Below are 13,424 nucleotides of genomic sequence, written 5' to 3' on the forward strand. Positions count from 1 at the left end.
ACCTCGTGATCCACCCGCCTCGGCCTCCCAAAGTGCTGGGATTGCAGGTGTGAGCCACCACGCCCAGCCTACCACAACTTTTTAAAGTTCATCTACAGATAATATTACAGGGCCCAGGATCTACCATATTTTTTTTCCTCTCCTTAAAAATACTTTGTTTTTTTAAGAAAATGCAGATTTGCATCACACAGTAATAACGTGGTTCTAACTCCCGAATTTCTTAAGATCTCATGAAGCCATCTATTTTGCATAGTGTGGATTTAAACACGTTTGATTTTAAGTGAGCCATCCTAACCAGGTAGGATACGTAATTAGTTTCCCATGACGCCCATTAGTTGGAACCTATCAGTTAGCAGAACTGGTTTAATGGCAAGTTTCCAATGGCTCATGTCATGTTGCATTCTTGTTTTTCTTTGCCAACCCTCAGAAAATGCCCAGGCTCCCCTATTCCCACATTTTCTCAATAGGGCCCAGCCTCCTCTTGAGCCAGCAGGTCAGATGGGTGTCCTCTGGGGGTGCGTGTGTGTGTATTTTTCAGCATGCGAGTGCATTTCTTCTTGCATGCGTGTGGTATATTTGGGGGAATGAGGGGTAAGGTGAGTTGTTTTTTTTTTTATCTTAGAAGGAGGATTGATTCTCCTCATTTCATGCTGGTCCTTCTTACATGAAATGCACCTTGGTCCATTAACTGAAGCTTGAACTTCCAGTCTAGACCAGAATCCAAGGCTGACATAGGAATGTCAACCAGAGGCCTCCAAAGTGCACTGAGTGGGCGTGAAGGGGGCATTTTAAAACTCCTTATGTGGTAAAACAATTCCAATACTATTCTCCACCTCTGCCTAGATCTGGGAAGTCCTGCTGAGCAGTTCGCATATATGTGAATGTGTATTTATTTGTGCTTGCCAGGAAGTGTTCAGGGAAGCTTGGTACTAGAAGCTCCTTGGGTGAGGGTTTAGGAGACCGCTCGGAAGGATGAGCATACAGGAAGAATGCATTTCAGCTTGATCTTTTGGAGGGAGCACATCTGTCTCCACCTCCAGCCCTTGACGGGTCCCCTTATAACAACTCTGTGGTGATTCTCCACCTCTACTCAGATGTCTGCAGTGAGGAGGGACTGCACCCAGCACAGTCTGTTGCTGAACATCTCCCATTTTTATGATGTTCTTAATGTTGAGTACAATCTGCATTTTTTGTGCATTCCATCAACTAGTCCTGGCTCTCACCTCTGTCCTATCACTTTATGGGGTACACACTGTTGTATAAAATGACACCCCACATATCCACTCCCCCCACTTCTTTGAGCCAGAGTCTCACTCTTCACCATGCTGGAGTGCAGGGGTGCAATCTCAGCTCACTGCAACGTCTGCCTCCTGGGTTCAAGGGATTCTCCTGCCCCAGCCTCCTGAGTAGCTGGGACTACAGACACTCGTCATCACACCCAGCTAATTTTTTTTATTTTTAGTAGAGACGGGGTGTTAAATGTTGGCCAGCATGGTCTCGATCTTTTGACCTTGTGATCCGCCCACCTCAGCCTCCCAAAGTGCTGGGATTACAGGTGTGAGCCACCGCGCCCGGCCTTGCTTCCCTCTTTACAAACAGAGAATCATAGCTGTTGCCCAAGCTGCTGAGAGAAGTTTGACTAGGAGGCTGTGTTTTCTTCTTTATTTACCAAGTCATCAAACAAAATAATAATAATGGCTACTATTTCAGTGAAGGTTTCCGGTGTGCCAGGCACCATGCTGACTGCTTTATATATATGACCACATTTAAACCTCCAACAACCCTATCGGATTTGGTATTATCATCTCTACTTAGAGGAAATCAAGGCTTAAAGGGTTTAGGTAATTTGCCCAAGAGCATCCAGCTAGTAAATTTATAGACTTCGAATTTGAATTCAGGTGTGCCTACCCCAGAGCCCATCTTAGACTCAGACAAAGCTAGAAAAGAAGTCAGAAAATCAGACAAAAAATGAGTTGATGATTGCTCTTTGTCTCCTCTAGAGATATCCATTTGAAAGCTCCCTGCTACTCAGAAATTCCTTTCATGAAATATTTGAAAAGGGGACAAAAGAGAATGTGCTGAGAGCTTTGCTGGCGTTACCAGAGAAGCCCAGAGATCCTGGCACTGGTGGAGAATGAGAAGGCTGTCAGGGCAGTCCATGAGCTCCATGATATGTTCCCATGGCTGAGAGCACAGCCAGGTCTTTGCCCCCTGGTGCCTTTGCTGGCCTGAGCTGCAGCCCTCTTTAGAGAAAATTTAAAGCACCTTTCTGCTTTTTAACCTTTGAAAATCACATTGGGAAGGTGAATTAGGCTCTGACATAGCTCAGTGGGATTTTTTAATTTACTTTTTTTTGAGGTATAATCATATTCAGTAAGACGGCACTGTCTTCATCAGGTCAGCCTGCTATAACAAGACTACCATAAGCCAGGTGACTTGAATAACAAACATTTATTTCTCACAGTTCTAGAGGTTTAGAAGTCCAAGATCAAGGTGCCAACAGATCTAGTGTCTAAGTCAGTGAGGGCCCACTTCCTGGTTTGCAAATGGCCCACTCCTCATCGTAGCCTCCATGGCAGAGAGGAGGGAGAGACAGCAAGCACTCTTGTCGTTTTGGACGAGGGCACTAATCCCACTCATGAGGGCTCCACCCTCATGGTCTGATGACCTCTCAAAGGCCCCACCACCTAATATTTGTGGTTAGGATTTCATCATATTGGCGGTTGGGATTTCAACACAAGAATCCTAATTTGTTTGTGATTAGAATTCTACACCCTAATTTGGAAGAGACACAAACATTCGGTGCACATGGGCACAATCGTAATTGTACGTACAGTTTTGTGAGTTTTGACAAACACATCTGTGTAGTCAACAGCCCAATCAGGATATAGAGCTTTTCCATCACCCTAGGAAATCCTCTCATGCCCTCTTTCCAGTCAGCCTCCTCCTCCCACAGAGGTAAGCCATGGCTTGTTTGGAGATTGCTATGTATACCTTATCTCCAGAGAGGGAAACAGGAGAATACAGAATGGGGCTTTGCTAACAGGGCAAAAACTAAGTTGCACTCACTTAGGAGAGTACATGCCTCCTAGCATTTTGCATCCTACGTGCCTCAGTCACCTCAACCTACTCCCGGCCCTGTCTGACAGGGTGGCCTATGACAGAGGCACTAAAATAGATTTACTCCACACCTGGAAAATGACATGGCCTGGCCCCACAGTTAGCTAAATCAACTCAGCAAGTTATACACTCCCAGGATTTGCTGAACATCGACTTCAGTGAACATCATACTCTTAAGTCAGTTCTATTTTCTCCCTGTGTAAGCCATTTCTGACCCATACATTTCGAAGCTAAATACAATACGTCCCTCCCCTAGGTTCAGGCAGTTTACCATGACAGCTCCTCAGTGTCGTGTACAAAACTCTGTTCCCTCTCAGAGGCCTCCCATTATCTAGGCACGAGCTCATCAAATGAACTATTACTCAACCTGGTAAACGAGTGGATGTTCTGATTCTTCACGAGTCCTGCAATTAGTGGGAACTTTGTGTTCTGCGTGCATCCTTGCGCGAATAACTACGCATTATGACTGCATAGTTGTGATGGCTGTTTTGTAAAGTTTGAATAATTCTTAAATACATACCTAAATCAAAAATTAGACTGAACACAATTATTTCCTTGATGGCTCCAAAGGGAGTTGAAAATCTTTCAGCACTCCAAAAGCAGCATTAGAATTTCCACTTAACTCATGTAGAATTTCTAACTAGCTAGCTAATGGAGAATTTCAGCGAATAGAATATCTTATGTGATCATCCCATATTTGCATGTTCCATGTACAAGATTTGGGAAAACTACACTCAGCACTAAGTTTTGGGCTGGGTGTAGTGGCTCATGCCTGTAATCCTAACACTCGAGAGGCCAGGGTACGCAGATCACTTGAGGTCAGGAGATGGAAACCAGCCTGACCAACATGGTGAAATCCCACCTCTACTAAAAATACAAAACAAAATTAGCTGTGCGTGGTGGCAGGCACCTGTAATCCCAGCCACTTGGGAGGCTGAGGCAGGAGAATCACTTGAACCCCAGAGGAGGAGATTACAGTGAGCCAAGATTGAGCCCCTGCACTCTAGCCTGGGTGACAGAGCAAGACTCTGTCTCAAAAAAACAAACAGGTTGGGCATGGTGACTCATGCCTGTAATCCCAGCACTTTGGCTGGCTGAGGCAGGTGGATTGCTTGAGCTCAGGAGCTTAAGACCAGCCTCAACAACACAGCAAAACCCCTTCTCTACTAAAAAATATAAAAATTAGCCAGGCGTGACAGTGCGTGCCTGTAGTCCCATATACTCAGGAGGCTGAGGCAGCAGAATTGCTTGAACCCAGGAGGTAGAGGTTGCAGTGAGCAGAGATCGTGCCACTGCACTACAGCTTGGGCAACAGAGTGAGACTTGGTCTCAAAAAAACCAAACAAACAAAAAAAAAACACTAAGTTTTGAATTGAAACCTTATGTAAAAAAACAGTATCATTTATATAGAATTCAGCTTCCAAAATACACCATGATAGGTGGAGCGTGGGCTTTGGAATCAGCCATACCCACTTCAGGTGAGTGCAGGCTTCTTCCCACCTGAGCCTCAGTTCCCTCATCTGTGAAATGGGGCTAATCATGATATAGATCACATAGGTTTGTTGGGTGGATTAAATAAGAATGCACCTGGAGGGCTTCACAAAGCCTGGCATTAGGTGCTCCATAGCAGCAGCATTTCCAGAACAGAGCATTAGCATCAATGGTAACTTTACATTCTCCCCAACCAAGAGAGACCAATTTAGGGCCCTATAGTTTGGTTGTATATTCTTAGACAAGGATCTTAAAGAGATCCTTCAAATTCAGTTACGGTGTCTCATGGGGTCCAGAGGACAATGGTGGTGGCCAGGGCTCTGGGTCCCCAGCCAGCCCCAAGCCAGAGCAGCTCCATTTGCCTGTTTCACATACAAGCTTCCGTGGCATCTTTCCTTTGGATTGCTCTTAAAGTTAGGAAACCACTGACTTAATCTAATCCCTCATTTCATAGATGTGGAAACTAAGGCTCAAAAAGCCTGGGCAACTGTCCCATGCACTCAGCAGAGGTCTCCTGACTCCCAGGCCTGTGTGTTCCCAGGCCCCTGCCTGTCATTTGCAGAAACAAGTAACAGTAGAAGGATGACAATGTTGAACTGGTTGTTGGGTTTTCATATGGTTCTTCGGTCAATTTCTAGTACTAGAAGTGCCTCTTAAGAAAGGAAATTGGCTGTTTATCTTTCCCCCATGGCTCAATTTTAAAAATCCTGGTTTGGGTGTGGAAAGTCATGAGTGGCAGGAATCCCTGTAAAAGGGATATTTGCTTGGAAGCCCCTTATCCTCTTCTGCTAGGGAGTGGCTGCTCTATCTGGTGGCCGTGCCCCATCCTGTAGTCACTGACCACACCTCTCCATGACCACCATTTTGCAAACATATTCATAGGGTTCCAGTGAGCACACTCATAACAGTGTTTCTAATTCTTCTGTCAGCAGACTCCACCAGCATCCATTCAGTACTCAGGCACTTACTTTGCCACTACCTCTGTTTTCCAGCCCCTCAACATTGCCTACAGCCACATCTACAGCTCCTACAGGAATTTCGTGGGGCCACCTCATTTCAAGACTATCTGCAGACTCCTGGGTTACCAGGGCATCGCTGTGGTCATGGAGGAACTGCTAAAGATTGTGAAGAGCTTGGTAAGGAAAGGCCTCAATGTGGCTTGCAGTGTGCTCATGTGGGGTTTATTTGAACAAGGTTTGCTTGTACTTTTTACCTGGCCTTTAAAAACAAATCCCAGGCACTGAAGCTCTGCCTGTAGAAACCACTCAGGGAGTCCCTTGCCCTTATCCCTTGGTTGGTCTGTATATCATTCTGTTACATTTCTGTGCACATTTTGACCTATAGCCGTGCCCCTCATTTCTGACCCCAAACTCCATTTGATATCTGAACTCAGAAATCCTGATTTTGTCCTTCAGAGGCTGCCAATGACTGCTCATCCTCCCCATCTGTGCTCCATTATATAATTTGAGCAGGACAAATTCATGACACATGTGCTGCCATTTTCCACTCCCTTATCCATAGCAGACATCTCTAATCAATCGCCATGCTTCTTTCCCTTGGGATTTCTTGCTAAACACTGCTCCCCATACTGCTCTGGCTTCAAGAGAGTTCTGTATCCCTTTACCCCTATTCTGAATCTGCCTTAAATATGGTCATCTGAACTTTCATTTCCTGGAACACAGCTGAAAGCTGAAACATTTAAGATTTTTATGAAAATTTCAGATGACGAAAGAGACATAAAGTCATATTTAACCAGGTCAGGAATAGCAAATAGATTCATCTGCTAACTCCAATTCTTTGGCAGCAACTTTGTGGAACCATGGGATGTTCAAGATTGTGGAGCTAAATCCAGAGTAAAACAAGAAAATGTGGTAATTGATTAAAGATGTCTGCCTTGGGCACAGGAGGAATGAATGTGCCATGAATTTTCCAGGCTTAAATTAAATATGATGTTTCAATTTCCACAATTTCCTGGCTCCATTTCTTTTAGCTCTTAGTCTGAATTTGATATATGCATCCTCAGCCCCAGGAAAGACCCTACACCTAGAAATGTGCCCTCCTTGAAGTCTATAATAAGCTCAAGAGAATGGGAGAGCTCCTTTTTCAGCCTTTTAAAGGCTCATTTTCACTTATAAAGGTCAAAGGGACTATTCCCCACCTTTAGGCAAGAGTCTGCTCCTTCCTCTCAGGGGTCTCAGCAGAACCTCCGTACCCCACCCCTGGAGCCCAGAATTCAGCCCAAGAGATGCTCACTTGCTGCAACAGATTATCTCACTCATCTGTTCTCTTCTTTTGTCAGCTCCAAGGAACCATTCTCCAGTATGTGAAAACACTGATAGAGGTGATGCCCAAGATATGCCGCTTGCCCCGACATGAGTATGGCTCCCCAGGTTGGTGACAGCTAAACAATCCAGACAGACCCATCGCTTGGTGGGGAGGGAGGCTCTCACCATCCACCTTGGAGCATTTGCTTCTCTAACATGCCAGTGAGCTGACAGAGTACTGGCTATCCATCCTCCCTGGCCACTAGCTAGATAGCCTTTTAATCCCTCTGAGCAATGGTACATTCTGTCAGTGGAGGGAGATGATGCTTGCAGGGCCTGCCTCATGGGACTGCTGGGAAGTTGGAAGAGGACAGCAAATGTGAGCGCATTTACAGCATGCAGAGCCAGGTTCTTAGAAAAGGTATTTATGAGCTCAGCACCTCCTCTGCATATTTGGGGAGGCTGAGGCTGCAGGCAGTGGTGCCAAGTTGACATTATCTAAGATAAGTCAGGAAGTGGACATCTTTGCTGTTTGACCGCTGGACAGAGAAATAATTATTTCCTTCCTTAATAGTAAGTGAAGTGAATACAGGGCCTAGAGAAGAGGGAAAGATGGGGATGGTGAATTGGTGTCTGATGTTTTTTTTCAAAACCAAGATGTCAAGTGCTGGGTCTATGATTCAGAATAGGAAAAAGCTAAGGTAAAATCCCTGGTGTTCAGTCCCAGCTGCCCTTCTTACCCCGTGTGACTACGGGCATGCCCCTGGCCCTCTCCGAGCCTCATCTGAAAACCGGTGCCTAATTTGTGATATTGTTGTATTAAATGAGATATTACAGATAAAGTCCTCTGCATAATATCCGACACCTACAAATAAATATTCCTGTCATGATTAGGAATTCAGGCAACTCTGGAGGGACTGGGAAGGGTCCAGTGCTGCCCCATTTGTGTGTGTGTTCTGTTCTGAAAAAGACGTGAGCCAGCTTCTTGAGCTTTGTCTAGTACTGAGCCCTGAAAGAAATCTCACTCTGGGCCTGAAGATACAGGGATACATGGTTTGGCTTTTTGTTATCCCAGAGTCAGGTCTGGGCCACCACTCAGTGTTTCCCATACACCCTATTGAGCAGTGTCAACTTCCCACTGACCATCCCGCTTCACCTCCCAGGGATCCTGGAGTTCTTCCACCACCAGCTGAAGGACATCATTGAGTATGCAGAGCTCAAAACAGACGTGTTCCAGAGCCTGAGGGAAGTGGGCAATGCCATCCTCTTCTGCCTCCTCATAGAGCAGGCTCTGGTAAGTCCAGATCCCAAAGGAATTGAGATGTCTCCGGGTTGGAAGGGATGCCAACACCAGGCAGATATTGAGGCTCCCGCAGCATCGATTTGTGCTTAGAGCAAGCTCACAAGTGCTTTTCAGTCCGTGTCCAGGCAGTTCTGGCCATGAGAATCCTGGCTGAAGTCAGACAGACATGGATTCTAGTCCTGGCTCCCCCATTCATGATTAGTGCAGTTGTCTAGGTCTTAGTTTGTCATTCACTCATGTTATGGAACCATACTGGGGTCCACTTGCCTGGCGCAGTAAGGACAAACATCTACACTGAGGTTTGCCCCAAGAGAAAGGAGGGTGTTTATTTGCAGAGTACCAAGCAAGGAGAACTGGGCAGTTCTTGCTTAAAATGCCGCCTCTCCAGTGGATTGCAAACCAGGGTTTTTAAAGGCAAGGGTAAACTTCAGGAAAGCAGAAGTTTCAGGCGAAGTTCTAAGTCATTGTATGGAGGTTACCCGTTGGTTTAGCCCAAAGGGGCAGGCTATCTTGAAGTGGGTGGGGTCTTACAGTCATAGGTAGATTCTAGAGAGTTTCTGATTTGCAACTGGTTAAGGAAGAGAATCTTTGTTTTAAAATTTAGGGTCAGTAGAAAAGAATGTTAGCTCTGGCTTGTGGGTCTGACTTTTTCCAGGCCTCCCAGGAATAAGTTAAGAACAAGAACTGCGGTCGGAGCTCCACCTGCAGTTCCCTCTTATCTGAGGCCCGCATGCCAGCACATCTGTTAGGTGTGGGGTCCAGGTTTCTGAAAACAGCTCTGGGACATATGTGAAGATGTTATCTTTAACTTCTGTAGGGAATTAAACATCCCATGATTCCAGCTTCCTTGGCTGTCGGTTTAAGTTACTGTTACCTTCTTGCTTATCAGGTTGTTTATTATTTCTCAGGGCTAGCTAGGTGTCTGGAATTTCTCTTTAAGAAATTCAAAATTTTCCTTTATTTCCATGCTTGTGGGGTGGGGGTTGGGGGTGTGGGGAGTGAGTGTCCGGGCTCCTAAGAGGGATCCCTGCTCCATCTCACTCATTAGATAATTAATCCTTGGAAACCACAGGACAGTCACTATGCTGGGGTATATAGCAGTGTCCAGCCCTGCCTCATGGCCTGTCCATATTTACACAGAAGTCATGTGTCCACTATTACAGCAAGAGCTAGGAGTGGTGAGTGCGGAGTCCCGTGGGAACAGAATGTGGAGAACTTGATGTGTTCTTGGGGCTGAAGGAGGGCGTCTCCAGGGAGGTAGCCTGGAGAATTTGCCTGTGAAGCTGTTCCAGGCTGAGGGGAGAGCATGCGGTGTTATCATTTTGTGTAATGGGGGACAATTATTTCACCCTGCAGGGTAGTTTCAAGGGAAAGAGCTACCACATGTAAAGGTCATGCAGTAAGAGCTAAACCATCGGTAGTGTTGCCATATTGAACAAAAGCACACCCCTGTACATCTCCCTCTTGGGACCCCGCAGAACCAGCACACGCTTCTTCCTGCATGACCGCTTGTTGGTATTTGCTGTGCCTCACGTCTGGCTCACAGAGACTGTGCTCTCCCGCGTCCTCCCCAAGGCACTCCAGTTTGTCTCTGTCCTCCACATGGTGCTCCCAGTGGGCCCAGTCCTACAGGTGTGGGGGTAACAGAGACAGCCTAAAGCAGTAGAAGGAAACAGAAGGATTTTACTCTGGGCTGCATCATTCTCAGGACATAGTGGGAATCTCTTTCAGCATCCATTCATCCATCCACTCATTCAGCAAGAGGCGTGGTGAGCCTCTTCATTGCCAGGAGCAGTTCTAGGTTGTGGATCAAAGGCTATGAGTAAGAGCCAGAGTCTTATCACTTTTAATGCAGAGGGGGACAAGAAGAGTCATAAGGATCAGAGTGTGGTTGCAGATGGGGATGGGAGTGTGATGGAATAAACAGGATAACAGGATGGAGGGAGAGTGGCTGTGTCAGGGAGCCATGTGCTGTTTTTAAGGAGGATGGAGCGTGATGGGCTTTGAGGAACAGGAAGGACACCATTGAGCTGGTGCACGGGGCAAGGAGACAGAGGTAAGAGCTGTGGAGGGAGTTTGCCGGGCAGCAGGTCACTGGGACCTTGTGGCTCACTACAGGATGCCATGTGAGCTTGTGAGCAGCAGGTGAGGGGTCTGCTTGGCTGTTTTCAAAGGCCTGGGGGCTGTTGGGAGAACCCATTGGAAAGAGAGTGATGGACAAGGCTTTTAGAGTCTAGAGTCCACTTTGGAGGCAGTGCTTGGAGAATAGGCAGGAGGGGAAAGGAGGCACCTGGAACAAAGGTAGAGAGATAATGGAGCTTCCGAATCAAAGCCAGAAAGGATGCCTTGCCTCTAATTGTCTGTGTGACCTGGAATGAACCAGTTCATTTCATCCCTCAGTGCCCCCATCCCTAAAATGAGTGACTTGGACCTACTGCTCTCAGATTCTCCCTGAGAGGCTCTGAAATGGGGACTGTTTGCTCTGCCTCTATAAGAAGTAATTGCTTCTCTGTTACCCTTTAAAAAGACTCTCCAGACAACTAATCGATAGGTTTATTGCACGGATCAGCAGACCCGGGTTGCTATACCAACGTAGTCTTCAGAAGTCACAGGGATAAATAGGAACAACCACTGAAGGCCTCAGGGGCACCAGGAACAGTGGAGGGAGGAAGGGCGGGTCCCTGAAGCCTTTGTCCCCAGTGTCTCCCGCTAAGCACCTCTTCTCATGAGGAACTATGACTCAAAGAGCATCAGTTCAGCTTCCCCTGTTCAGACTCCAGGAGGCAGACTATTAATGGGGGCTGCAGGAAAAGGAAAACTTTCTCATCTCTGGGTGGTCACTCGAATGTATCACTGAGGACAACAGGACACGCAGGATCAATGACCTTCAGAGCTGAGACAGACCCCCTCCACAGTGAATGTTTCAGCCCCCTCTATTCATAATTGAGAAGACGGAGAACCAGAGAGGAGGAACTCACTTGAGGTCACACAGCATAGCAGCAGCAGAGGTAGAAGAACGAAAACATAGGTTTCCCGTATTGATCCCTAGAATCAACACTGGGGGCTGGTGGGGCGGGGAACACAGAGCAGGAGTTAGGCTCACCAAAGTGCACAATCCCCTTTCTACTTAGACAACCGGGGAGATCGCCAAGTCTAGGCAGTACTTCAAGGTGAGAATAAGGCACGAACGTTCTGGAGTTTTTTAGTTTAGGAAGCTAGAGTTAAATATTTAAATGACATACTAATTGTTCTCAATGAAAGAGGACTACTAACTGCCAAAAAAAAAAAAAGCCTAATGGCCATCTGTAGACGGAGGGCTGGATAAACTGTGGAATATCCACAAGTAAAAAGAATAAGGCGACAAAGCAGCTTTGCACATACCAAGATAAAAATTGGCGAAAAATACAATATTAGCCTAAAATGAAGTTTTAGGACAAGAAACACATGATGCCATAGAGGTAAACAAAAAATAAACCCCACAAATAACACTGCATTGAAAAAGATCTAGAAAAAATAGCATGCCAAGTAATGAGTCGTTTTTTTCTGGGTATTAGGGAGGAATCCAGGATTAGAGGTCAGTAGGGAATTTTTAGCCTTATCTGGAATGTCTTAATTTCTTATAAGGAAGGCATATTCATGTATTATCATTGGCCTATAAATTTTTTAAAGTATATGATAGTTTTAGGAAAACTGGGAAATACCAAAAAGTGCAAAGGAGAAAGTAAGCAATCTCTTGCCCATTTTACTTTTTCAGTTATACTTAAGTTTTGGGGTCCATGTGCAGAACATGCAGGTTTGTTACATAGGTTCATACGTGCCATGGTGGTTTGCTGCATCCATCCCCCATCATCTACATTAGGTTTTCCTCCTGTTAGCCTTCCCCAATCCTCTCACCCCCCAGCAAGCTCGTGTGTGAGTTCCCCTCCCTGTGTCCATGTATTCTCATTGTCCAACACCCACTTATGAGAACATGTAGTGTTTGGTTTTCCGTTCTTGTGTTAGTTTGCTGAGAATGATTATTTCCAGCTTCAGCCATGTCCCGGCAAAGGACACGAACTTCTCCTTTTTTGTGGCTGCATAGTATTCCACAGTGTATATGTGCCACATTTTCTATATCCAGTCTATCATTGATGGGCATTTGGGTTGGTTCCAAGTCTTTGCTATCGTAAACAGTGCCACAGTAAACATACATGTGCATGTGTCTTTATAATAGAACGATTTATAATCCTTTGGATATATACCCAGTAATGGGATTGCTGGGTCAAATGGTATTTCTAGTTCTAGGTCCTTGAGGAATTGCCACACTGTTCTAATAGAGTTTCAGAGGTCTTTCTGGTTATAGGTTCCATAATACCTTCTCTGTGGTTTGCCATTTTTTTTTTTAACAGAGATTATCATTGATAGGTAGAGGGATATAAATTGAACAGTTGATCACTTGGACAAAGGTATATTTCCCTCATTGTTAGGTGCTTATATTTCTCAAAATTCAGTGTGCAACATTAGTACATAAACCCATGTACCTGTGGCATTTTTCTGGTTTTGGGGTTTTTAGGTGTTCTGGTGGTTTAATTAACATATTACAGCCAAATGCATAAATCCTAAGTGTACAGCTTGATGAAGGCATGTGGGCATGTAGCCCACACCCAGGTCTCGCGAGATGCAGAACATTTACAGTATCATAGGTGGTTCTTCCATGGCCTCTTCAGTGTTTCACAAGGAACCATGGTTCTGAGTTCTGTTTCCAGAGGTAGTGTTGCTTGTCCTTGAACTTCATATAGAGTTATCTGATATGTTTTCCCTTTCCCTTCTGACCTCTGATTTTATTATATTTGCGATTCATCCATGTTGTGGATGATTCATTTTTTATTACTGAGTCAATTACTCTAGTATTCTCATTGCATGAATAGACTAATTGAATCATCCATTTTACTGTGGTTAGACATTTGGGTTGTTTATAGTTTGGTACTATTATGAATAAGGATGGCATGAATATTTTTGTACATGTGTTCTGGTGTATATATACTCTTTTTATTAGGGAAATACCTATTAGGTTGGCTTCAGTAGATACTGCCAAGCAGTTTTACAAATTGTGTGTACCAACTTATACTCCCATTCAGCGGTATATGAAAGTTATAATTTCTTTGCAGCCTCATGAACAATTGAATTTGTCCCTCTTTTTCATCATAGCCATTCTGAGGGTGTGTGTCATATTTCATTATGATTTTGATTTCCCTAATGATGCCGAT

General features: G+C 45.2%; 1 protein-coding gene across 8 annotated transcripts in view; it reads left to right on the forward strand.

Annotated features, from left to right (window-relative positions):
* Nucleotides 1–13,424, forward strand: part of CYFIP2 (cytoplasmic FMR1 interacting protein 2) — a 140,203-nt gene that overhangs the window by 93,751 nt on the left and 33,028 nt on the right. For all 8 annotated transcript variants that reach the window (XM_035283382.3, XM_078358596.1, XM_078358598.1 and 5 more), the window contains 3 exons: nt 5,604–5,747; nt 6,911–7,001; nt 8,039–8,169. In XM_035283382.3, the coding sequence (XP_035139273.1) occupies nt 5,604–5,747; nt 6,911–7,001; nt 8,039–8,169 (366 nt within the window). The remainder of the gene's footprint in view (nt 1–5,603; nt 5,748–6,910; nt 7,002–8,038; nt 8,170–13,424) is intronic.

The sequence above is a fragment of the Callithrix jacchus genome, chromosome 2 (genome assembly GCF_049354715.1).
Source record: "Callithrix jacchus isolate 240 chromosome 2, calJac240_pri, whole genome shotgun sequence".
NCBI lineage: Eukaryota > Metazoa > Chordata > Mammalia > Primates > Cebidae > Callithrix > Callithrix jacchus.